The sequence below is a fragment of the Canis lupus genome, chromosome 5 (assembly GCF_003254725.2).
Source record: "Canis lupus dingo isolate Sandy chromosome 5, ASM325472v2, whole genome shotgun sequence".
Classification (NCBI taxonomy): domain Eukaryota; kingdom Metazoa; phylum Chordata; class Mammalia; order Carnivora; family Canidae; genus Canis; species Canis lupus.
In genome coordinates this window covers 46,113,575-46,133,398 of record NC_064247.1, presented here as the reverse complement: position 1 = coordinate 46,133,398, position 19,824 = coordinate 46,113,575, and the positions used below count along the sequence as shown (strand labels likewise).

The 19,824-nt window shown below is 41.7% G+C and overlaps 1 protein-coding gene across 14 annotated transcripts in view; it reads left to right on the top strand.

Moving 5' to 3' along the window:
- ROR1 (receptor tyrosine kinase like orphan receptor 1) overlaps positions 1-18,414 on the top strand; it is a 486,769-nt gene extending 468,355 nt beyond the window's left edge. For all 14 annotated transcript variants that reach the window (XM_049109518.1, XM_049109522.1, XM_049109519.1 and 11 more), the window contains one exon: positions 13,887-18,414. In XM_049109518.1, coding sequence (XP_048965475.1) covers positions 13,887-15,314 — 1,428 coding nt within the window. In that variant the 3' untranslated portion in view covers positions 15,315-18,414. The remainder of the gene's footprint in view (positions 1-13,886) is intronic.
- The last annotated feature ends 1,410 nt before the right edge of the window (positions 18,415-19,824 follow it).

Genomic DNA, 19,824 nt, shown 5'->3' with positions numbered 1-19,824 from the left:
CACCCAGTTGACCTTTTTTACATTTCCCATTTTTCAAAGTTCCAGTGCAATAGTCTTTTTCCATGAGACTCTTTCCCCATCTTTTCTGTTATTAACTGTTGAGAAACCTTAGAAACACCAGAACTCTGGACAGAGAGAGACCCAGATCAGCTTGGTTACAGCAGTCACCGCGCAGCTACTAGCATCCTAGAGAGGTGGACTCCTTGTTGCTGTGGCAGGAACCATGGGAAGAGTTCTTTCTATTTGGGAAAATTGTCAATTTTGTAAGTCAGCCTCAATCTGCAACTCAATTCCATTATTAGCAGAGGTTAGTTTTGTGAAGCACAATGTCCAGTGGGCATGATGGTTTGGATTTATGCAGTCTTCCAAATTAAGATCTCAGAGAGTTTTTTTTTTTTTTTTTTTAAAGATTTTATTTATTTATTCATGATAGTCACACAGAGAGAGAGAGAGAGGCAGAGACATAGGCAGAGGGAGAAGCAGGCTCCATGCAGGGAGCCCGATGTGGGATTCGATCCCGGGTCTCCAGGATCGCGCTCTGGGCCAAAGGCAGGCGCCAAACCGCTGCGCCACCCAGGGATCCCTTAAATTTTTTTTTTTTTTTTTTTTTAAAGATTTAGATCTCAGAGAGTTTTGTGGCGTAAATAGAGAAAGCTATGTCGATGGATACAAATTGTCAAGAACTATACCAGGAGCTTTTATATTCATCATCTCATTTAATCCTCACAGCTGTTCTATAATATAGGTGTTAATCACTACCATACAACCAAGGTAACTGAGACTCATACAAATTAAGTAATTTGCCCCAAATTAAAGAGCTAGAGATTGGAAGAGATGAAACATGAACATAGGATTTTTCACAACTAAATAAAATCCTTGTACTTGCCTGACCCCATAATTTTTCCACAGAACAAATCATGCTGGGGAAGAAGAGTGGGAGGGGGTCAGGCAAACAACTGAATATGATTCCATTTGGTCACTTTGGGCTGAAAACTAACCACAGGCATCACCCTGGCTAAATCCTTAAGAGGCTTGTGTAACACTTACACGTCTAAATGATACAGCTCCGGTCCTGCCAAAGGCATGTGAGATTTGGCCAGAGCAATAATAGTCCTCTATCCTCCATGGTCGTAGAGACAAATGTAAAATAGACTGGGACAAATTTTCCCAAAGACTTGGTGAAGTAAAGATTGTTCTCATCATTTCCAGTGTCCCTTACAAAGTCTCCCAGTGCCAAGAGTTCTCCAACACAAGAACATTTAGCCTTACACAGCTCTCAAGTCATTCTGAGCCATCCTGAAAGGAGGAATGGCTCAAGTGTATTTGACAGGGTTGAGGAGGGGGAAAGAAACAACAAAAATACATGCTCGCTCTTTTTCTCTTACTTTCTTCAGAGATTTGGCTCCAATCAAATTTGAGTTATTCTGTTGTTTGTTTTGGTTCTTACTGAGTGCCCTTCCTGGAAAAAGCACAAAGGACTTCGAAGACCTTAAAGAAAATTCCTAATTGTAAACAGTCAATCTCTAAAAGTGCTTTGAAAGGTCACTGACACATAAGTATTACATGTACCTATAAAATTGAGAAGGAAGGAACACACATAAGAACAAAAGAGGAAAAAAAAGTCCTGAGAACAAACACCCTACCCGCATAGAATCAAAAGAATATTTGAAAGCTGGGATGTAGAAGAATATGAAGCATGGAAGCTGGTGTGCCCGAGCCTTATTCTTACTTTATCTTGGTCAATTCAAAAATCAGAGACTCCAGGATTTTTATGGATCCAAATGAATATGCCCTTCAGGCTTTAGACTGTTTCTATCTCTCTCCACTTTCTGAGCTGCTAAAGTCACCCCCCACCCCCACCAAGTGTTCAGATGAAGAAGAGGCTCTTCAGGGAGATTAGAAACCCATACCCTTCAGAGGATGCAATAGCAATCACAGACAGACTGGTTGACAGACCTGGCTTGAGTCCCCAGAGAGGTGGATGAAGCAGTTGGGAGTTAGACTTCAATGAGGTTTGAGTTTCCCACTAATCTATGGAGAAAGGAAGTCAGTGGACCAGAGATGCTTCTCTGGCTCCAGCCCCCCTGCCCCGTGTATAATGTACTGTGCATTTGTTTTCCTTTTATTTGGTTCAGCAGAAGATTTCAAGCCAAACCATTCCCCGGTTGTCCTGTGTCTGAAAAGCAGGGCAGTGTCTGTAAGGAGCAAAGGCTGAGGAGCAGTCTCCCTGGGGAGGGAGCGAGGTGGGACAGCCTCCCAGCCAAGCACAGCGGTGGGGGTGTGGGCTTCTATCTTTCCCTATGGGACTCTGCTCCGTGAGACTCACAGAGAAGCTAAGAGGAGAAGGCGTTTGAGAATGGAGAACAAAGAACAGTGGGTGGGGTTCGGGAAGGGCCACAGCCAAAGCCTGAACAGGCCCATGGGTCAGACTCCTGCAACTCCTGGCTGGTAGAAAGAACATTGGGGGGAAAGCAGGATTTGCCTCACTTTCTGAAGCTGGTAACTCTATTTTATTTCTCAATTTACCCTCATCTCTTGCCAGCTTCTCTGTTTCTTCACTTCCAGGCAATTCTTCTCTCCTTTCCCTTTCCAGCCAAAGTAGTTGCTAATTGTACTGACACTTGGTTATATTCTCTGGGTCTGTCCCTTGTGCCACAACATACTTCCATCCACAAAGCCCTGCTGTGGGCTGGCTACCCCCCTTTGAAGCCCTGGCCTTCCCCCACATCACCACACTTGGTGCTAAATGTCCTCAATAGCTGTTCCACTCAGTCCTTAAAGCCTTTGTCTCCCCAGACTTCTGAGCTCATCATTCTATTGACAGGGCCCTCTAGGGAATCACCAGTGATGTAATTCTATCCAATGGCCTTTTCCAAGTCTTTATCCTCTTTAATTTCCCTGGAGGCTTGGATATTCTGAACCACCATCTTGAAATACTTTTTCCTCTTGGCTTTCCTCCTATCTCCTCTATTTCTTTCACTAGTTTCTTCATTTTTTAAAGAGATTTTATTTATTTATTCATGAGAGACACAGAGAGAGAGAGAGAGGCAGAGACACAGGCAGAGGGAGAAGCAGGCTCCATGTGGGGAGCCCGACGCGGGACTGGATCCCAGGACTCCAGGATCACCACCTGAGCCGAAGGCAGATGCTCAACCACTGAGCCACTCAGGCGCCCTTCACTAGTTCCTTCCACTCCTCTTTTCCTCTCTCCCTCCTCCCCTTCTTCTTCTTCTTCTTCTCCTCCTCCTCCTCCTCCTCCTCCTCCTTCTTCTTCTTCTTCTTTCTTCTTTCTTCTTCTTCTTCTTCTTCTTCTTCTTCTTCTTCTTCTTCTTCTTCTTCTTCTTCTTCTTCTTCTTCTTCTTCTTCTTTCTTCTTCTTCTTCTTCTTCTTCTTCTTCTCTTTCTCTCTCTCGCTAATTTTATCGTCTGGCATTACTTTTGCTCCCATTTGATATACATTCCCCAATCTGGAAGGGCCAGTCTCAAGTTATGAAATTCTTTCTCCCAGCACCAAAGGATCCATACTCTCTGGGCCTAACTTACCTTTCTAGCCACATTTTTTCATAGTCTATTTCTCGGAGGTACTTCGATAGACTCCAAAGGGCGAGGACTGAAAGTAAAGAGAGATGATTACAAATCTCAGCTCTGTTGATTACCTGCCATAAGGCCTTAAGCAAATTCTCTGAACCTTTGTTTTCTCCCCTGTAAAACAAGTATATGAATAGTGCTTGGAGATTTTTTTTTTTAAGATTTTATTTATTTATTTATTCATGAGAGACAGAGAGAGAGAGGCAGAGACACCGGCAGAGGGAGAAGCAAGCTCCATGCAGGGAGCCTGACGTGGGACTCGATCCCTGGTCTCCGGGATCATGCCCTGAGCTGAAGGCAGGTGCTCAATCACCGAGCCACCCAGGCATCCCTTTTTTTTTTTTTTTTTTTTTTTCTTATTTAGAAGTTCTAGCAGGGGAGCACAGCTACTTCTATACCCTTGACCAAAGAATGGTCCTCCTCTATCTGGGAAGGTCATCCTCTTTGACCATGTGCACAGCTTCAGAACAGATATGCATGGAGCCCTGGGGGGACAAGGGGACACCCCCACCAGCAGCCAGATCAGCCAAATCAACCCTGGCGATCAGTGAAGGGATGGATCACCCTCACATCCAATCTTTTCATCACTTTGAGATAGCATATCTGATACTTCACTGGTACTCAATAGCTTGAAGTTACTATTATTCTTGTTACAATGATGATATGAGCAACCACAAATATTTTAACTACCAAATATTTCAAAATTTGTGCACAGGATAATGTAGGTTGTGAGGAAGCCATAGGATCCAGCAGGCCACATTAACTAGGGTGAGGACAGAAGCAACGGAAGCTCAGTAGATACTGAAGGTAGCTCTTTGGACGGCTCTGGTAATCCATTCAGTTGACGTAAATCCCTCTGCCCCACACCCTGTTGATACCCTAAGTAAAATCCTTGAGGGTGGAGTGGGTCTAGCTCCAGAGTTCGGGCTGGGAGGCTGTCTAGCACAGAGCCTCAGCTCCAATGTATGTCTGTAGAAACTTAACTTCCAGGGAGAATGAGCATTAGAAGTGGATAGATTAGGGTAGCCCGGTGGCTCAGCGGTTTAGCGCCACCTTCAGCCCAGGGCATGATCCTGGAGTCCCGGGATCGAGTTCCACATCGGGCTCCCTGCATGGAGCCTGCTTCTCCCTCTGCCTGCGTCTCTGCCTCTCTCTGTGTGTGTCTCTCATGAATAAATAAATAAAATCCTTTAAAAAAAAAAAAAGAAATGGGTGGATTATAAGTGATATTACAAGTAAGCTAAAGTATATCACATGCATTATCTTAATGGGATCTCTCTTACGACCTTATGAAGTAGGTGCTAATTTGAGCCTGATTTGGGAGTAAGAAAACTTGAACTTGGGCCTGCCCAGGTCCAGAGCCCAAGTGCTTCCACATTGCTTCCCCATGGCACTCTACTGCTTTAATTTTCAGACTGACCAAACACATGAGCTCAAGTTATGAGTACGTGGTGGCTCAAGTGGACATTAAAAATATTGGCTTCTGTTCTGCCTGTTTCCAGGCAGGACAGAACCTCTTCCATTGACATTGTCAAGTAACCACCACAGAATCAACCCTGATGACCACCAAACATTCAAACTAACCATCAGAAATTTACGTTACAGAGAAAAGAACCACTTCTGAAAATAAATCACTTCCAGAGAAGTGCAGCTGAACTCTGGACAAGTGTGGCAGACTGTTGGTTGAAACTCCCTCCTAAATTTGATGGCATAAGCTGGAAGGCACTTAGTTCAGCTATAGTCTTTGAAAATGTCCACAACCTCCCAAAATGAGATGGCTCTGGCTTTAAGTTTTTAAAACATAATCATTTCCGTTTAGAAGTAGAGCCAATTGGTTCACAATTTGAACACTGTTTACCTCAGAACCAGTAAAATGCACAAGAAAGGAAAATAGGCTTTGGAGTCAAGCAGATTCCTATCAATAGCTAATTCCAGATACTCAGCTATCTCTATATACTCTCCAGGACTCTTGTGCCCCACGGAGGCAAAGGCTGATGTGGAAAGGTTCTGTTCATTTGTCCCAGTCAACTAATGAGTACAATAGAAAATCACAGAGTAAGGTCTAGATCAGAGACCAGAGAGCAATTATACCTTGATATTCCACCCTTTTTTTTCTTTTTTTTAAGATTTTATTTATTCATGACAGACACAGAGAAGCAGGCTTCTCACAGGGAGCCCAATGTGGTACTTGATCCCCGGACCCAGGATCATGCCCTAACCCAAAGGCAGATTCTCAACCGCTGAGTCACCCAGGCATCCTGACATTCCACTTTTATACCAGTGGGCTTTATGCTTTTAAAATTATGGATCCCTTTGAGAGTCGAAATGAAAGGTGCCAATTATTCCCAGAAAAATGCTCCAGCTTTGGAGTCAATCATATTGGATTTGCATCTTGGCATCACCTCTTAATCGGTAGGCTTCTTTCGGCAAGCCACTTAACCTTTGAATGTCTTAATTTCCTGATCCATAAAATGGGGACACGGTAGTATGACTCTCTGAGGATTGGGATAAAAGTTAAATGAGTTGACGCAGTAAGCACTTAGAGAGCAAACAAAGGGCTTGTGGACTAGTCACCAAGAAAACAGCCTTCACAGTCTGACATAACGACTTACCAGCTGTGGGATCACTTAACCACTCTGTTTCTCAAGGATTCCATCTGTAAGATGGGGATAGTAGTCACAGCAACCAATTTCATGGGGTTACTTACAGCTTAACATATCAGCACTCCAAAAACAAATTTTAGGCATTTTTATGGTCTCAGTGTCTAGCACAGGGCAAGGATTCAATACATGGTCATTATTTATTTTTTTAAGATTTTATTTATTCATGACAGACACAGAGAGAGAGAGACAGAGACAGACACAGGCAAAGGGAGAAGCAGGCTCCACGCAGGGAGCCCGATGCAGGACTCGATCCCAGGTCTTCAGCATCAGGCCCTGGGCTGAAGGCGGTGCTAAACCACTGAGCCACTGGGGCTGCCCCCATGGTCACTATTATTAAACTCAGAGTACCGATATCTAGGGTAGGAGCTGTGTTTTCACTCTTAATGCTTCTTGCATGGGTCCTCATACACTATTCTGCTTGAATGCTCCTTGGTATGTAGTATCATACCAAAGTATGTAGTCAACTGATGGATACAACTGGCTATTTAAAAAGATCCCAAGTATCCCACACCATTGGCTGCATACAAAAGTAGAATAAACTGATGACCTTGCCCAGCATATAGAGTAATTTAATTTCAAAACCTTGAATTTCACTAAGAGTAGCAGAATATAAACACAGTAGACACCAGCCAATGGTTCTTGTGTTTATTTTAACTGGCATTTCCAAAGCATCTTTTGAAGCAAAGTGTTATTTTCTCTGGCTCCTAGAAGTCAAAATTTCTCAGCCAGATTCTTCAGACACATTGTAATCATTCATCATGCCAGGAGCAGAGATCTGGACCCCTAGTAATTGTCTGATCCAGAAAGCCATATTCATTTATTTCTGTGGTTCTGAGAGTGAAGCCTGCAGTTCAGGAACATCCTCATAATCTGGACTTGTCAGAAATGCAGGATCTCAGACCTACAGAATCAAAAACTCTGGGATTGGGTCCCAGCAATCTATGTTTTAACAAGCCTTCCAGGGGGTTCCCATGCATGCTCTGAATTAGACTATGCTGGTTTGTACTTGAGAATCAGAGAGCAAGTTCCCAACAGATCTTTGGATCTCAAGGAGAACTGTGCTTCCAAAGAGAAAAAGAACCTGGTAATGTCCTATTACCCCAAATCCTGCTCTTAATTTTAATGAGGCTCCTTATCCATCTGCCACCTACATAATGACAAATGCCACCGTACGGAACATGCTCTTCTCCCGAAGATACTTGGGTCCAGCTAAAATTAACAAATGTATAGCAAATGAGATTTGTAAAAGGGCAGTAGTCTTGGAGCATTAGGGCACGGGAAAGGGACCAGTATAGGGGCTGAAGGGGCTACAGGGGATGGTTTGAGTCAATTGTATAAAGAGAGTTCAGTTCTTTCCCAACATCTGCTGCTGGAGTCACCCTCCTGTCCTGGAGAACTGCCCTGGGCTCTGTTCCCCTCCACTTCATGTCAATCAGCTTTTTATCTGTGTCCAACTTCAAGTTGGGCCCCAAAGTAGAGCATTCATACCCTATTGAGGTTAGAAGCAAAAAGTCACAAATCCATGGATCCGTGCTGCGCACAAATGCAAGCCATCACGAAATCCTCACCTCATCTCCTACAGTAATCACTTCTATAACGTGAGCAGGAAATGGCAGGTCAGTCATAAGCTGTGTCACCCAGAGGAATCATTTCAAATGTATTATCACCTAAGGTGTAACTTCCCAAAGGTGGAAGGAGATAAAGTCATTGAGTCTGTCCTCTTATCCATCCGCCACCTACATAATGATAACTTTTTAAAACTCTACTCATGATTCATTGCTTGCATATATCTAAAGGTAATATATCTAAAAGGATCCCACATCCTATTTAGTATTTGTCACCCAGGAGAAGGAAGCCACCAACATCAGCCTGGCCTCCATCAGCAGTTTAGACAGGACTGCAATAGTCACATCGGAACCATGGCTAAGTGACTACTGTCATCTAAAATGTTCTCCCTTCATTTTCCTTCTGTGAAGAGCTCATTTAAGCTCTAATTGAGTTGCTCTTCAAAAATTTCTAAGGGAAGAAGCAGATTTGGATTTTAGAATCATGTACCAACTTCTACATTAACTTTGATTTTTCTCCCCCTAGAATTGTATCGTTTTTAAAACGTCACTGAGGCAGATGTGTGTTTACTTTGAGGGGTAAAAATGTTAACATTTAAACTGAAAGCCTGTTTCGGTTTTAAGGTACTTAATTGCCTTACAGCATATAATAAACCGAGCCCATCTTGTCATTCAACTAATGGAGGGAGTGATAAAGAGATAGGAGCCCAGGACCCAATTCATTCCATTTTTCCTTTGTACTTGGTTTACTTTGGCACCGCGCCTCGTGTGTATTTTACACTTCTTTACATTTTGTACATCCCTGTATGACAAATACTTGTCAAACAAAAACTAAACAGATTTATAACCCCTTAACTTGAAATGAGCCAAAATTGAACTGCCAAAACTTTATGACTTCATTTTCTTTCATAGTTTTCCACTACATTGGTTCAAACAGACAAACCCCACTTGAGGTCAAGCAGAGGTCATTTCACTTTCATTACTAAAATATAATTTACAATATGCCAGACCTAAACAAGTTTAGCCTAAAGGGTTTGTATAATGTAAACCATCTGTTCCTCAACAATACAGCTCATTTCCTGCCGTCACTGTACAGTCTACTGACTGCTGCTTTAAGGGTTTTTATGATTTTTTAACTAGTTCAGGATTTATGTAAAATTTGAAAATGAGTCTATAGTTAAGACACATTTGTACCAAGTAACTTGAGCATTTTAAAAATGCAAATCACTGTGTAAATTGTTCCCCTGAAACCAAGCTCTGAGCAGTTTTTCTGGGTACTTCTATGCCGGCTGCCGTACAGGTGTTCCGAGGAGAGGTTTTGTGAAATCTGCCATTTTTGTTGCCTTCCATGCCTCTTTCCAAAGCAAATCCCCAAGTACGGTTATGACTAGCTGTGGCGAACCGTTCCTTCCTTCTGTTGGCTAGAAAAGAGCTGGGACTCTGTGCTCTATGACCCACCGGGTGCAGGTGGGATCTGACAAGACACACTTGGGTCAAAATGGCCTCTCACATGTCTGAACAGGGAAGAAGAACCATTATAATTCCGCGGAGTGGCCACACACTGAAGGCTGACCTCACAGCCCTGTAAGGTGTCAGGCCCGAAGCTGAGCCTCCAGAGACATTGAATGTCAAGTTCAGATTGCTGGCCAGCAAGCTTCTCTGGTTTCAGACAGAATGGTGTGGCTCAAAGCAGAAGGCCTTGCAGTGCAAGTGCACTCTTTTTGGCTCTTCTAAAGATTCTTGTTACTTTTCAATCCTCTTTCTCCATCCATAAAATGGTAAGAGTTCTTTTTCCAAGAGCAAATAGAAAAGAACTAATTTGCTTACCTCAGTGAAGGGGAATGCAGCCAGTCTTCTTAGCCATGAAGCCCAAGGGGCCCTGTGTCAGGACGGTGCCAAGGTCCTGTCCACCCCTCTTCTCTTCCAGTCCCCAGAAATTTGGCTAGCTTGCTTTCTTGTCCCATCGGCCACCATGTATTCTTGACATGGGTTCTTGCTCCCACCACCCATCTTCATCTCCCAGAATCCTAGAGGAGCAGGCCACCTAGAGAGTGTACCAATGTACCAACCTTCAGGCTGCCATAACACAGTCTCTGTTTTGAGATTGAAGATTTTTAAGATTTTAAAATTTTTGTTTTAAACCAATAACTATAGGAGAACAGGGAAAGATTACTAGGAGGAAGTTAGATGCATTTTTTTAAAGATTTTATTTATTTATTCATGAGAAACACAGAAAGAGACAGAGAGAGAGAGAAAGAGGCAGAGACACAGGCAGAGGGAGAAGCAGGCTCCATGCAGGGAGCCCAACGTGGGACTCGATCCCCGGTCTCCAGGATCAGGCCCTAGGCTGAAGGCAGCGCTAAACCACTGAGCCACCTGGGCTGCCCCATTTTAAAAAATATATAAAGGGAATCATAGAAAACTGTCCAGAACTACTTAAGACTGTAAATGGATCTAAATCATTTGCATTTACTCCACTTCCTGGATTATTTTCATAATAAGGATAATAAGATTGATTTAAAGATCACTTACTAGGTAGAAATTACTTTTATACATTGTTGCATTTAATTCCTAGTGTAACTATGGAAGCTGCATATTATATTATTTAATGGATATGGAAATAGAGGTTTAGAAAAAAGTTAAGCTCACCCAAAGTCAAACAGCTAAGATACAGGACTTATGTTACAGGATGTTGTCTTAAATGAGTTAATATTTGTTAAGTGCTTAGATCAGTATCTAGCATATAGTAAATGTTATGTATTAACTAATATTAATAGAAAGCAACAGGTCCAGGATGCAAATTCAGATTGTTATGACTCCAGAGATCACAGAGTTTGAATATGCTGCATTGCCAATGCATTTCAGCAGGGACAGAAAAAAGGAGTCGTCCTAATTCCTAATCACATTTGTCTAATATTCTTTGAGTGTAATTAGTAATTCCTGTTTTCCCTCAAAAATTTTAGTACTCAGTCACATACCCCTCTCTCTCACCAAAGCTTCCAGATCCTGTTTAGGTGGAACAGTAAGTAATCCCTATGATGCCATTCAAGGGACCTTCATGTAAATCAGATTCATTTAAATCATTAGGGAAAATTGTGATAGAAATCCCAGTCTGAACATCATGTGGGAGAAATTCACCTGGGGTTAGTCTTCCCACGAAAGCAAAATCATCTGGGATGCTTGGGTGGCTCAGCGGCTGGGTGCCTGCCTTCGGCTTGGGTCGTGATCCCAGGATCCAGGATCAAGTCCCACATCGGGCACCCTGTGAGGAGCCTTCTTCTCCCCCTGCCTGTGTCTCTGCCTCTCTCTCTCAGTCTGTGTCTCTCGTGAATAAATTTAAAAAAAAAAATCTTAAAAAAGAAAAAGCAAACTCATCTGAGTGCCACAAGAGAAAAAAGTAGGGTTTGTGCAAATGGTTTCTTTTCCCATCACCTGCATGCTGTTCTCCCAGAAGATCAACGTAGCTCCCATAAGAATCCAGCTCCTGGAAGCAAAAGGAAAAATAGTGGAGGGACCTATAGCTGCAAAAGAAATTTCCATATACAGTCAGATAGAAAGATTGGTCATATGTATTTACTTTTTTACTTTTTTCTTGGTTCAAAAAAATTTTAAGTATTAAAAAGCATGAAGTGAAAACACTCCCAGCTTTGTTCCCTTCCTTCTGGTTCCCACCTCTGTTCTCCCCCGCCCCCCAACCACCGCTGTTTCCTGCATGTCCTTTCAGAGTTTCTTCATACATATGCAAATAATTATGAATATATCCATTCTTTTCCACCTCCCCTTTCACACAAAAGCAGCATGCAGCATTAACTGTTCTTTTGCTTGTTATTTTTGACTTAGCAGTAGGATTTTGGAGATCTTTCCATATCGGTACTTAGAAAACATCTTCATTCTTAAACTAGATACTCTATTTATTATTTAATGTAACAGGTCTCCTCTAGGTAGACCTTTAGGTTGTTTTTTTTTTTTTAAGGAAGTTTTATTTTATTTTATTTTTTTAGAGCAAGTACAAGCAGCAGAGGGCGGAGGGGTGCAGGAGAAAGGAAGAGAGAGAATCTTAAGCTGGCTCAACGCACCTAGCACGAAGCCTGACTTGGGGCTCAGTCTCACAACTCTAAAATCATGACCTAAACTGAAATCAAGAGTCAGACAGTCAACCAACTGAGCCACTCAGGCATCCCCTTTTTAGGTTGTTTCTATTCTTTTGCTCCTGTAATACTATAATGAATAGAACTGGATAAATAAGCTCTAATTTGCTGAATGTTTAAAGCAATGTGTTACCATTACTTACAGCAGAAGTAACTTTCCTGTAAAACATTTCCAAATACAGAACACTTGAGATCTGCCTTAATGAATGAGACCTATTTCAAATAGGAAACATTTGGATGGGAAAATTAATGTTTCAAAATTGTCGATTTTATTTTGTCCCTTTAAGTATTTTGCTGCATGTTTATTTATACTTATATAATTAGGTTAATGGGCACCTTGCCCTGGAAAATATCAGCCCAGAACAGATCTAATCATCATGAATTTTAAATTAATAGTGTTTGGATTAGAGAAATATTTTACTTAATTTTCTAAACTTGTTTTAGACTGTACAGAGAGCTCTGAAATCTGTATGTATTTGCAACATGGTCAGCTTTAATTGGAATAGTCAGAGCAGTATTCTTTTTCTAAAAAAATTCAAAGTGCAGGGATTATTTTTTAAATTAGTTTAAGAACAAATGCATTGCTTTTGTGATTTTTTTCTTAACAGATTCGTCTGGAAATCAGGCTAAATTTGTGGTGAATTTCAAAAATTGTTGCCAAGATCAAATGTGATAATTTTTAATACTTATTTTCATCATGCGCTAGATGCTTTTTTCCTGTCTGTCTAAACATCTATTAATAAACTTGTGAGGCTGTAGGGTTATCAGTTGGTATGAAGGGCAAAGCCTCCCCTTCAAGAAATTGAAATCTGACTGAGACAACAAAATATACATTAAAAGAACAGTAACAGCAAGGGAACAACTGAAAGTTAAATAGCACTTAACCATGTACCAGACATCATGCTGAGTACTTTGCAAGTGTTAATTTACTAAAAGTTCACAAAGAACCCTACAAGATAAGTAATCATCCCACTTTAAGGACAAGGGAATTGAGGCATAAGGTGGTTAAATACTGTGGCGAGAGGCACCCAGCTGGTAAGTGGAAGAGGCAGGATTCAAATTCAGATTGTCTGACTGGGAAGGCCATGAGTGTAAGCTGCCCTCTCAGGGCCTCTTGCATGTGGTGGCATGCAGACACTAGAGCACCAGGACTCCAGAGAAGGCAGAGACCTCAGGGAGCAGGGAAGGCTTGAGAGGGAGCAAGATTTGATAAGCATTGGGGTGCACATTCCAAACCTTCCTACTGTGAGCACCTCAGGAGGACAGCCCTTCACTTTGGTTTCTCTGCCTTTTCAACCAATAAATATCCTAAGAATAAAAAAGCATTGTAGGAACAGAATTGTTAGGCAAGAATGGCTGAGATATTTAGGGGTGGACACTGAGGAGACCTATTTAAGTAAAGTGATGCTAACGGACAGAGAAGTAGCAGGGGTAGGCAGGGTAGGACCAAATCACACACACCCTGTGTGCCAGGCTGAGAAGCAAGGCCATAGATCTGCAGCAGTACCCCTCAGCCTGGAAGGTTTGCTGAAATCACCCAGGGGCTGGTTAATTGCACATTCTGATCCAGCAGGTGTGAGGCAGGGTCGAGAGCCTTCCTCTGCCATAAGCTTTGAGTGATGCTGGTGTTGCCTGTTTCAGGACCACACTTTGGATAGCAAAGACTCTAAGGCACCAGCTGCAAACAGCTTATGGGATGTGGAGCAAGGGATGTGGATGGGCTGGGAAGGAAGGGGGAGCACGTTGCCTGTGGCACCTCCTCCAAGTTGTGGCGGACAATTTTAACGACCTATGGACCTAGAGTATTTGATTCAGTCTGATTTATAGAGCCTCTCCCTATATGCCCCACCCCTTCTTGCAGAGGCCAAGACGTCTTGCCTTAAGAAATATTTGAAACCACACTTTTTCTTTCTTTGTATACAGAGCAAGGCTAAAGAGCTGCCACTCTCTGCTGTCCGTTTTATGGAAGAATTGGGTGAATGTGCCTTTGGAAAGATCTATAAGGGCCATCTCTATCTCCCAGGCATGGACCATGCTCAGTTGGTTGCCATAAAGACCTTGAAAGACTGTAACAATCCCCAGCAATGGACAGAATTTCAACAGGAAGCCTCCCTGATGGCCGAACTCCACCATCCCAATATCGTCTGCCTTCTAGGTGCGGTCAGCCAGGAGCAACCTGTGTGTATGCTTTTTGAGTATATGAATCAGGGGGATCTCCACGAGTTCCTTATCATGCGATCCCCACATTCCGACGTAGGCTGTAGCAGTGACGAAGACGGAACCGTAAAATCCAGCCTAGATCACGGAGATTTTCTGCACATTGCAATTCAGATTGCAGCTGGCATGGAGTACCTGTCTAGTCACTTCTTTGTCCATAAGGACCTTGCCGCTCGCAATATTTTAATTGGAGAGCAACTTCACGTCAAGATCTCAGACCTTGGGCTTTCCAGAGAAATATACTCTGCTGATTACTACAGGGTGCAGAGTAAGTCTTTGCTGCCCATTCGCTGGATGCCCCCGGAAGCCATCATGTATGGCAAATTCTCATCTGATTCGGATATCTGGTCCTTTGGGGTTGTCTTGTGGGAGATTTTCAGTTTTGGACTGCAGCCCTACTACGGATTTAGTAACCAGGAAGTGATCGAAATGGTGAGGAAGCGACAGCTGCTGCCATGCTCTGAAGACTGCCCACCCAGAATGTACAGCCTCATGACGGAGTGCTGGAACGAGATTCCTTCCAGGAGACCACGATTTAAAGATATTCACGTCCGGCTCCGCTCCTGGGAGGGACTCTCCAGTCACACCAGTTCTACTACCCCCTCCGGAGGAAATGCCACCACTCAGACCACCTCCCTTAGTGCCAGCCCTGTGAGTAATCTCAGTAACCCCAGATATCCCAATTATATGTTCCCGAGCCAGGGTATTACACCACAGGGCCAGATTGCTGGTTTCATTGGCCCACCGATACCTCAGAACCAGCGATTCATCCCCATCAATGGATACCCAATACCTCCCGGATATGCAGCGTTTCCAGCTGCCCACTACCAGCCAACAGGTCCTCCCAGAGTCATTCAGCATTGCCCGCCTCCCAAGAGTCGGTCCCCAAGCAGTGCCAGTGGGTCCACAAGCACTGGTCATGTGACCAGCTTGCCCTCTTCAGGATCCAACCAAGAAGCGAATATCCCCTTACTACCGCACATGTCGATCCCAAATCATCCAGGTGGTATGGGCATCACTGTTTTTGGCAACAAGTCTCAAAAGCCCTACAAAATAGACTCAAAGCAACCATCTTTGCTAGGAGACTCCAATATTCACGGACACACCGAATCTATGATTTCCGCAGAACTGTAAATTGCACGATTTTTGTAAATGTGGTTGGTATACAGGAAAAACTAGAAAGTCGTAGAAAAGATTTAAATTCAAATGTTTTTATTAAAGTAAGGTTCTCATTTAGCAGACATTGCAACAAGTATCTTCTGTGAAGTTTAACTGTGTCTTACCAAGCAGGGCAGACACCAGCCAGAAAAACAAAACAAAACAAAACAAAAAACATTGTGAGATTAACACTCCATCAGGGGCTCATGACATGGCATTGGGATTGGTACATCTGGTTTCAAGTACTAAAAACTGCAAACCAGTGAAGAGGAAAAGAATTTGCGATTAAATATCAAACCAAAAAGGAAAGTCAAATGGTGCTTTGTGTATTTGCCTTCGTTCTCCATGACTGGTCTCTCCCCAAAATGTATATACCATAGCATTTGTCTACCTGCTGTCTTATCTTCAGGACAAATGTTCAGGAATTATGTTGGTTCAATTTAGAGTCTATGCATACTTGTATGGAAATGATATTCAGAATCAAGGAGGAAACTTTAGGCAAAATTTGAAATCCCAGATGGAAACGAGCCATAAGACAAGTGTAAGATCCCCTGAAGCCTTCCACACAATGGGGCTTCTTTGGGAAGGCACAAAGTGTGCCTCTTTGTGAATTTCCTCTGCTGATCAGGAAGGCCTTTTCCACAGTGTGTTTACACTTGCGCTTGAAAAAATATAGGGCATCAGGCCATAAGAAGGCTAGATGCAGATGCTGGAATTGATTGTTGGTTGATAGCTCACTCCGCTGCGTTAGAAATGAGGAACCAAAAGAAGCACAGTCAGGAATTTGGCCGCTTGGCCTAGATCAGCACCCATGGGGACAGCCTCACAGGAGCTTCCCTGGACCAATACCATTGAAGAAAAGAGGTGTGGCTGCAGACCAGCACATTAGTGCCTACAGCCTCCCGCATATGAGCTGTCCAAGGTGTAGGGGTGCTCACCATCAATGAACTCTGGGGAAGTAGGAACCTCTATGACACCGATACCGAGTTCAAGTTTCTCTCATCTTTTTTTCTGATCTGGAAATGTTCAGAGATTTTATTCCGGCTCCAGAACTTATGACAGCTTATTCCTACAATTAGTTGGAATCCAAAGACTATGAATTCTATTTTGCAAAATATTACAGTATTTAAAAAAACAACAACAGGCACTGAGTTCACATTTCAAAGATTACCATGAACAGAATTTTTAAAGTGGTGAATAGAAGCAACATAATCCTTTTGGCCTTAGTTAGGAGGGAGGCATCAAATGTGCATCTCATGCCACTTACTGGCTAGCCATCTTTTGCCAAGTTTAGAATTCTTATGGGTTTCAAGTTCTATATAGAAAGGAATGTTATGTTTGATTTTCTCTTGTTAGAAAATAACTCCTTTATTCTAAGAACAGTGTCTCAAGGTCTCATTTTTTTTTCTTATTTTACAGCTAAAAAAACTTATAAAGAGACTTCCGGGATATAAAATAATTCCTGGAAATGATATTTGATGAGGAGAATGCAAAAGTATTAGAAGCACATTGATTTTCAATTTTGTAAAAAAAAAAAAAAAAATTGCAATTAGGATGAGAAATCAAGGAAATATGTTTACCAAATGTGTTGCAATTTTCCCAAACACTGAATCTTCAAACAATAAACATGGACTTATCGGTACTGTGAACTTAAAGAATTGGCTATATCTGGTTTTATTGGGAGATAAATTAAGAAATATTTTTGTGACATAAATAAGCTGATTCAAAAGTTACATTTCTTAACTTTAGGTAGAGGAGAATATTTGTATCCTTTTGTTGCTATGCAACTGTTTAATGATGAAGATTCAAACCACAATTTTGTATATCATACGACAATCAATTGTTTTCCAAGAATATTTATTATTTTAAGTAAACACAATTTCAGTGAATCTGAGTTTTTCTAGGAGTCCCTTAAAGGGAAATTAGCATTCCATGAGCCAGTAAAAATACGTACTCTGGAAAAACATTACTATGGTTAAAAAATAAATTCAAGTTAGTTTTTTATAAAGAACTATAACATTTATTTTAAACATTTTATAATTACTGAGGTCATTAAGGTGAGCAAACCAAATTTCAAAACCACTTGTAATAATGTGTTTTATAATAGCACTGTGATACTACATAACACAGTCCCTTTTGTATTAAAATAGTATTTTTTTCACAAACTGAAAAATTTCTTTCGCTTTGTTGACAATGTTTTGTAAGATGACTTTATTTTCAGATCTTTTCTTTCTTTCTTTTTTTTTTTTTGCACAAAACTATGTTTATGGTTTGTATCACAGAAGTGAAAATATATCTCTGCATTTTTATATCTGGTCTGTTTCTTTGTTTCCTTTGTTCATTTCTTTTTAACTCAATATAGATTTTCTTCAAATATATCATGGCAATATGCAGCTATCTTGCCCTCCCATATCTTTTCTTATTTTCACTGCATGCATTTAATCACTGTATTACCTAATGTTTGATTTGTTATTACGGGCATTTCAAATAGACAAGCATGGATGTAATGACAAAAAGGCTATTTTATATGGAGGATATGTGCATTTGTATTTCACACACCAGAGATGATATTAAACACTGATTACTTTATGCTGCTGTTTATTAAAAATGTTTACCATATAATATTATTTCCTGAATATTGCTATCATGGAGGTATTTGGGAATTTTAATATTATTTCTCCTAATTTTTGACATTTCATAGAAAAAGAAATCATAATTCCTATTTACTGCTATTTCATTGAAATGATTTTTTTCAGTAGGCTTTTAACGACTTGGGCATTCTTTTGCCAGTGACCACAGGTAGAAGGGAAAAATCCCAATGATTCCATGACCATATACTATCCAACTATATATGGCAAGATTTTAGTTTCTAAAATCAAGATAATGAATAATTACAACCAAATGGAATGTAAAACTTGGTTTTTCAAAGTTGCGTCCTTTTCTGCCTTGTTTCCATGTGAACTTAGCCATCAAAAATCATGTCAGAACTCGGAAGAAGAAAAAGCTGTGTCCATCTTATCGTGTTCAACTTAGATTCCAACCATACTGATAAAATAAAAGAAATGTGGCCGTTTAATTGTCACAGCTTATCTTTATGACCTTCTTTGCCCAAAAGAAAGAGTTCCCCATCTGGCAATTAATACACACTGTCAAGGAAAATGAGTATCATTATGAAAGTTCAAAGAACTTGTCCATTCTGCTATTTAATACAGAAGGGAATACAATAAAACCTTCAGGGCCTTATCCATCTGTTTTAGGTACAGTTCTTGTCACCACCTCAGCGATCAAACTCAATAAAGCAGTCACTTCACATGGCAGTGAGATGGATGTCAGGTTGGGTTTCTCCCTCTCATGTGAATTCCTCGATCTGCCCTTCACTCCTATTTCCTTCTGACTCCAGGTCTTCCCCTCCCACCATCCCCAATCCCTTCAACTTTGTGATTTGGGCCTTACTCCTACTTCCCTAATCACCAACATCTGCAAATTTATAGCACCACCTCAGATAATGCTTACTACAAACTACTAACTACTGATTAAAGGGAACTCTGTTACCTGCCTATCCCAGCGGTTCACAGAGTGTGGTCCTCAGACTAGCAGACTTTGGAACTTGTCAGAAATGCACATTCTCGCGCCCCTCCTCTTTGAAGTACTGAATCAAACTCTGGGGGTGGGACCCAGCAATTTGTGTTTTAACAAGCTCTCCTGTATTCTAAAGATTGAGAATCACAGTAAAGGCCTGGGGGTGGGGTAAGGGTGGGGGGTGGTCACTACATCCTTAGAAATGTCTGTATGAACATTTAATAACATTTTAGCCACTTCAGCTCCCCTCAAGGAAAATCAAGTTTTACTTAATGAAAAATTTAGCAGGAAAAACCCTTTTGCTTTAACCATTTGACGATTGGTTATATATTTTGTAGTTGTTCTCTATAGAAAACTAATAGCCCCGGCCTTGACAAGGCTACCTTGTCTAGTTCACTCAAGACCCATGTTCTTGGATAGTAATCACAAGCTTTTTCCTTCCTGTGGACAAGTTCCTTGCTCTCTTAGTGTACTTTTGACTCCTTGCAGTGTTGATTAGCACAACTAAAAGAACTGTCTGTTGTAACTTCACAAAGTTAGGGTCTGGGATAGCCTGGTCTTTCTTGGGAGGAGGAAAGATCCAGCTCCCAGTAAGCACCAAGCAGCAGCTGCAGAGGTTACCCTCTCCCCTGAGCTTCCTGACCCAGTTGGCTGGATGCAGTCACCTGTGGCATGTTCCACTGTTCCTGTGCCAGTTGCAGTCCATCAGTCCTTGCTGTCTGGCTGTGAGCATTCCTCTGCTCAGACTACACTCCCCACAGCCTTTAGAGACTCCCCTGAGGGAGAACAGCAGGAGGGATCCAAGGGAGGTGCTAGAGGTGAAGCTCATACTCTTCCTAATTTATACATCATTTTTTTTTAAACCAATAGTTCAAATGCTAAGGAGGAAGTGCTATATTAGAGGAGA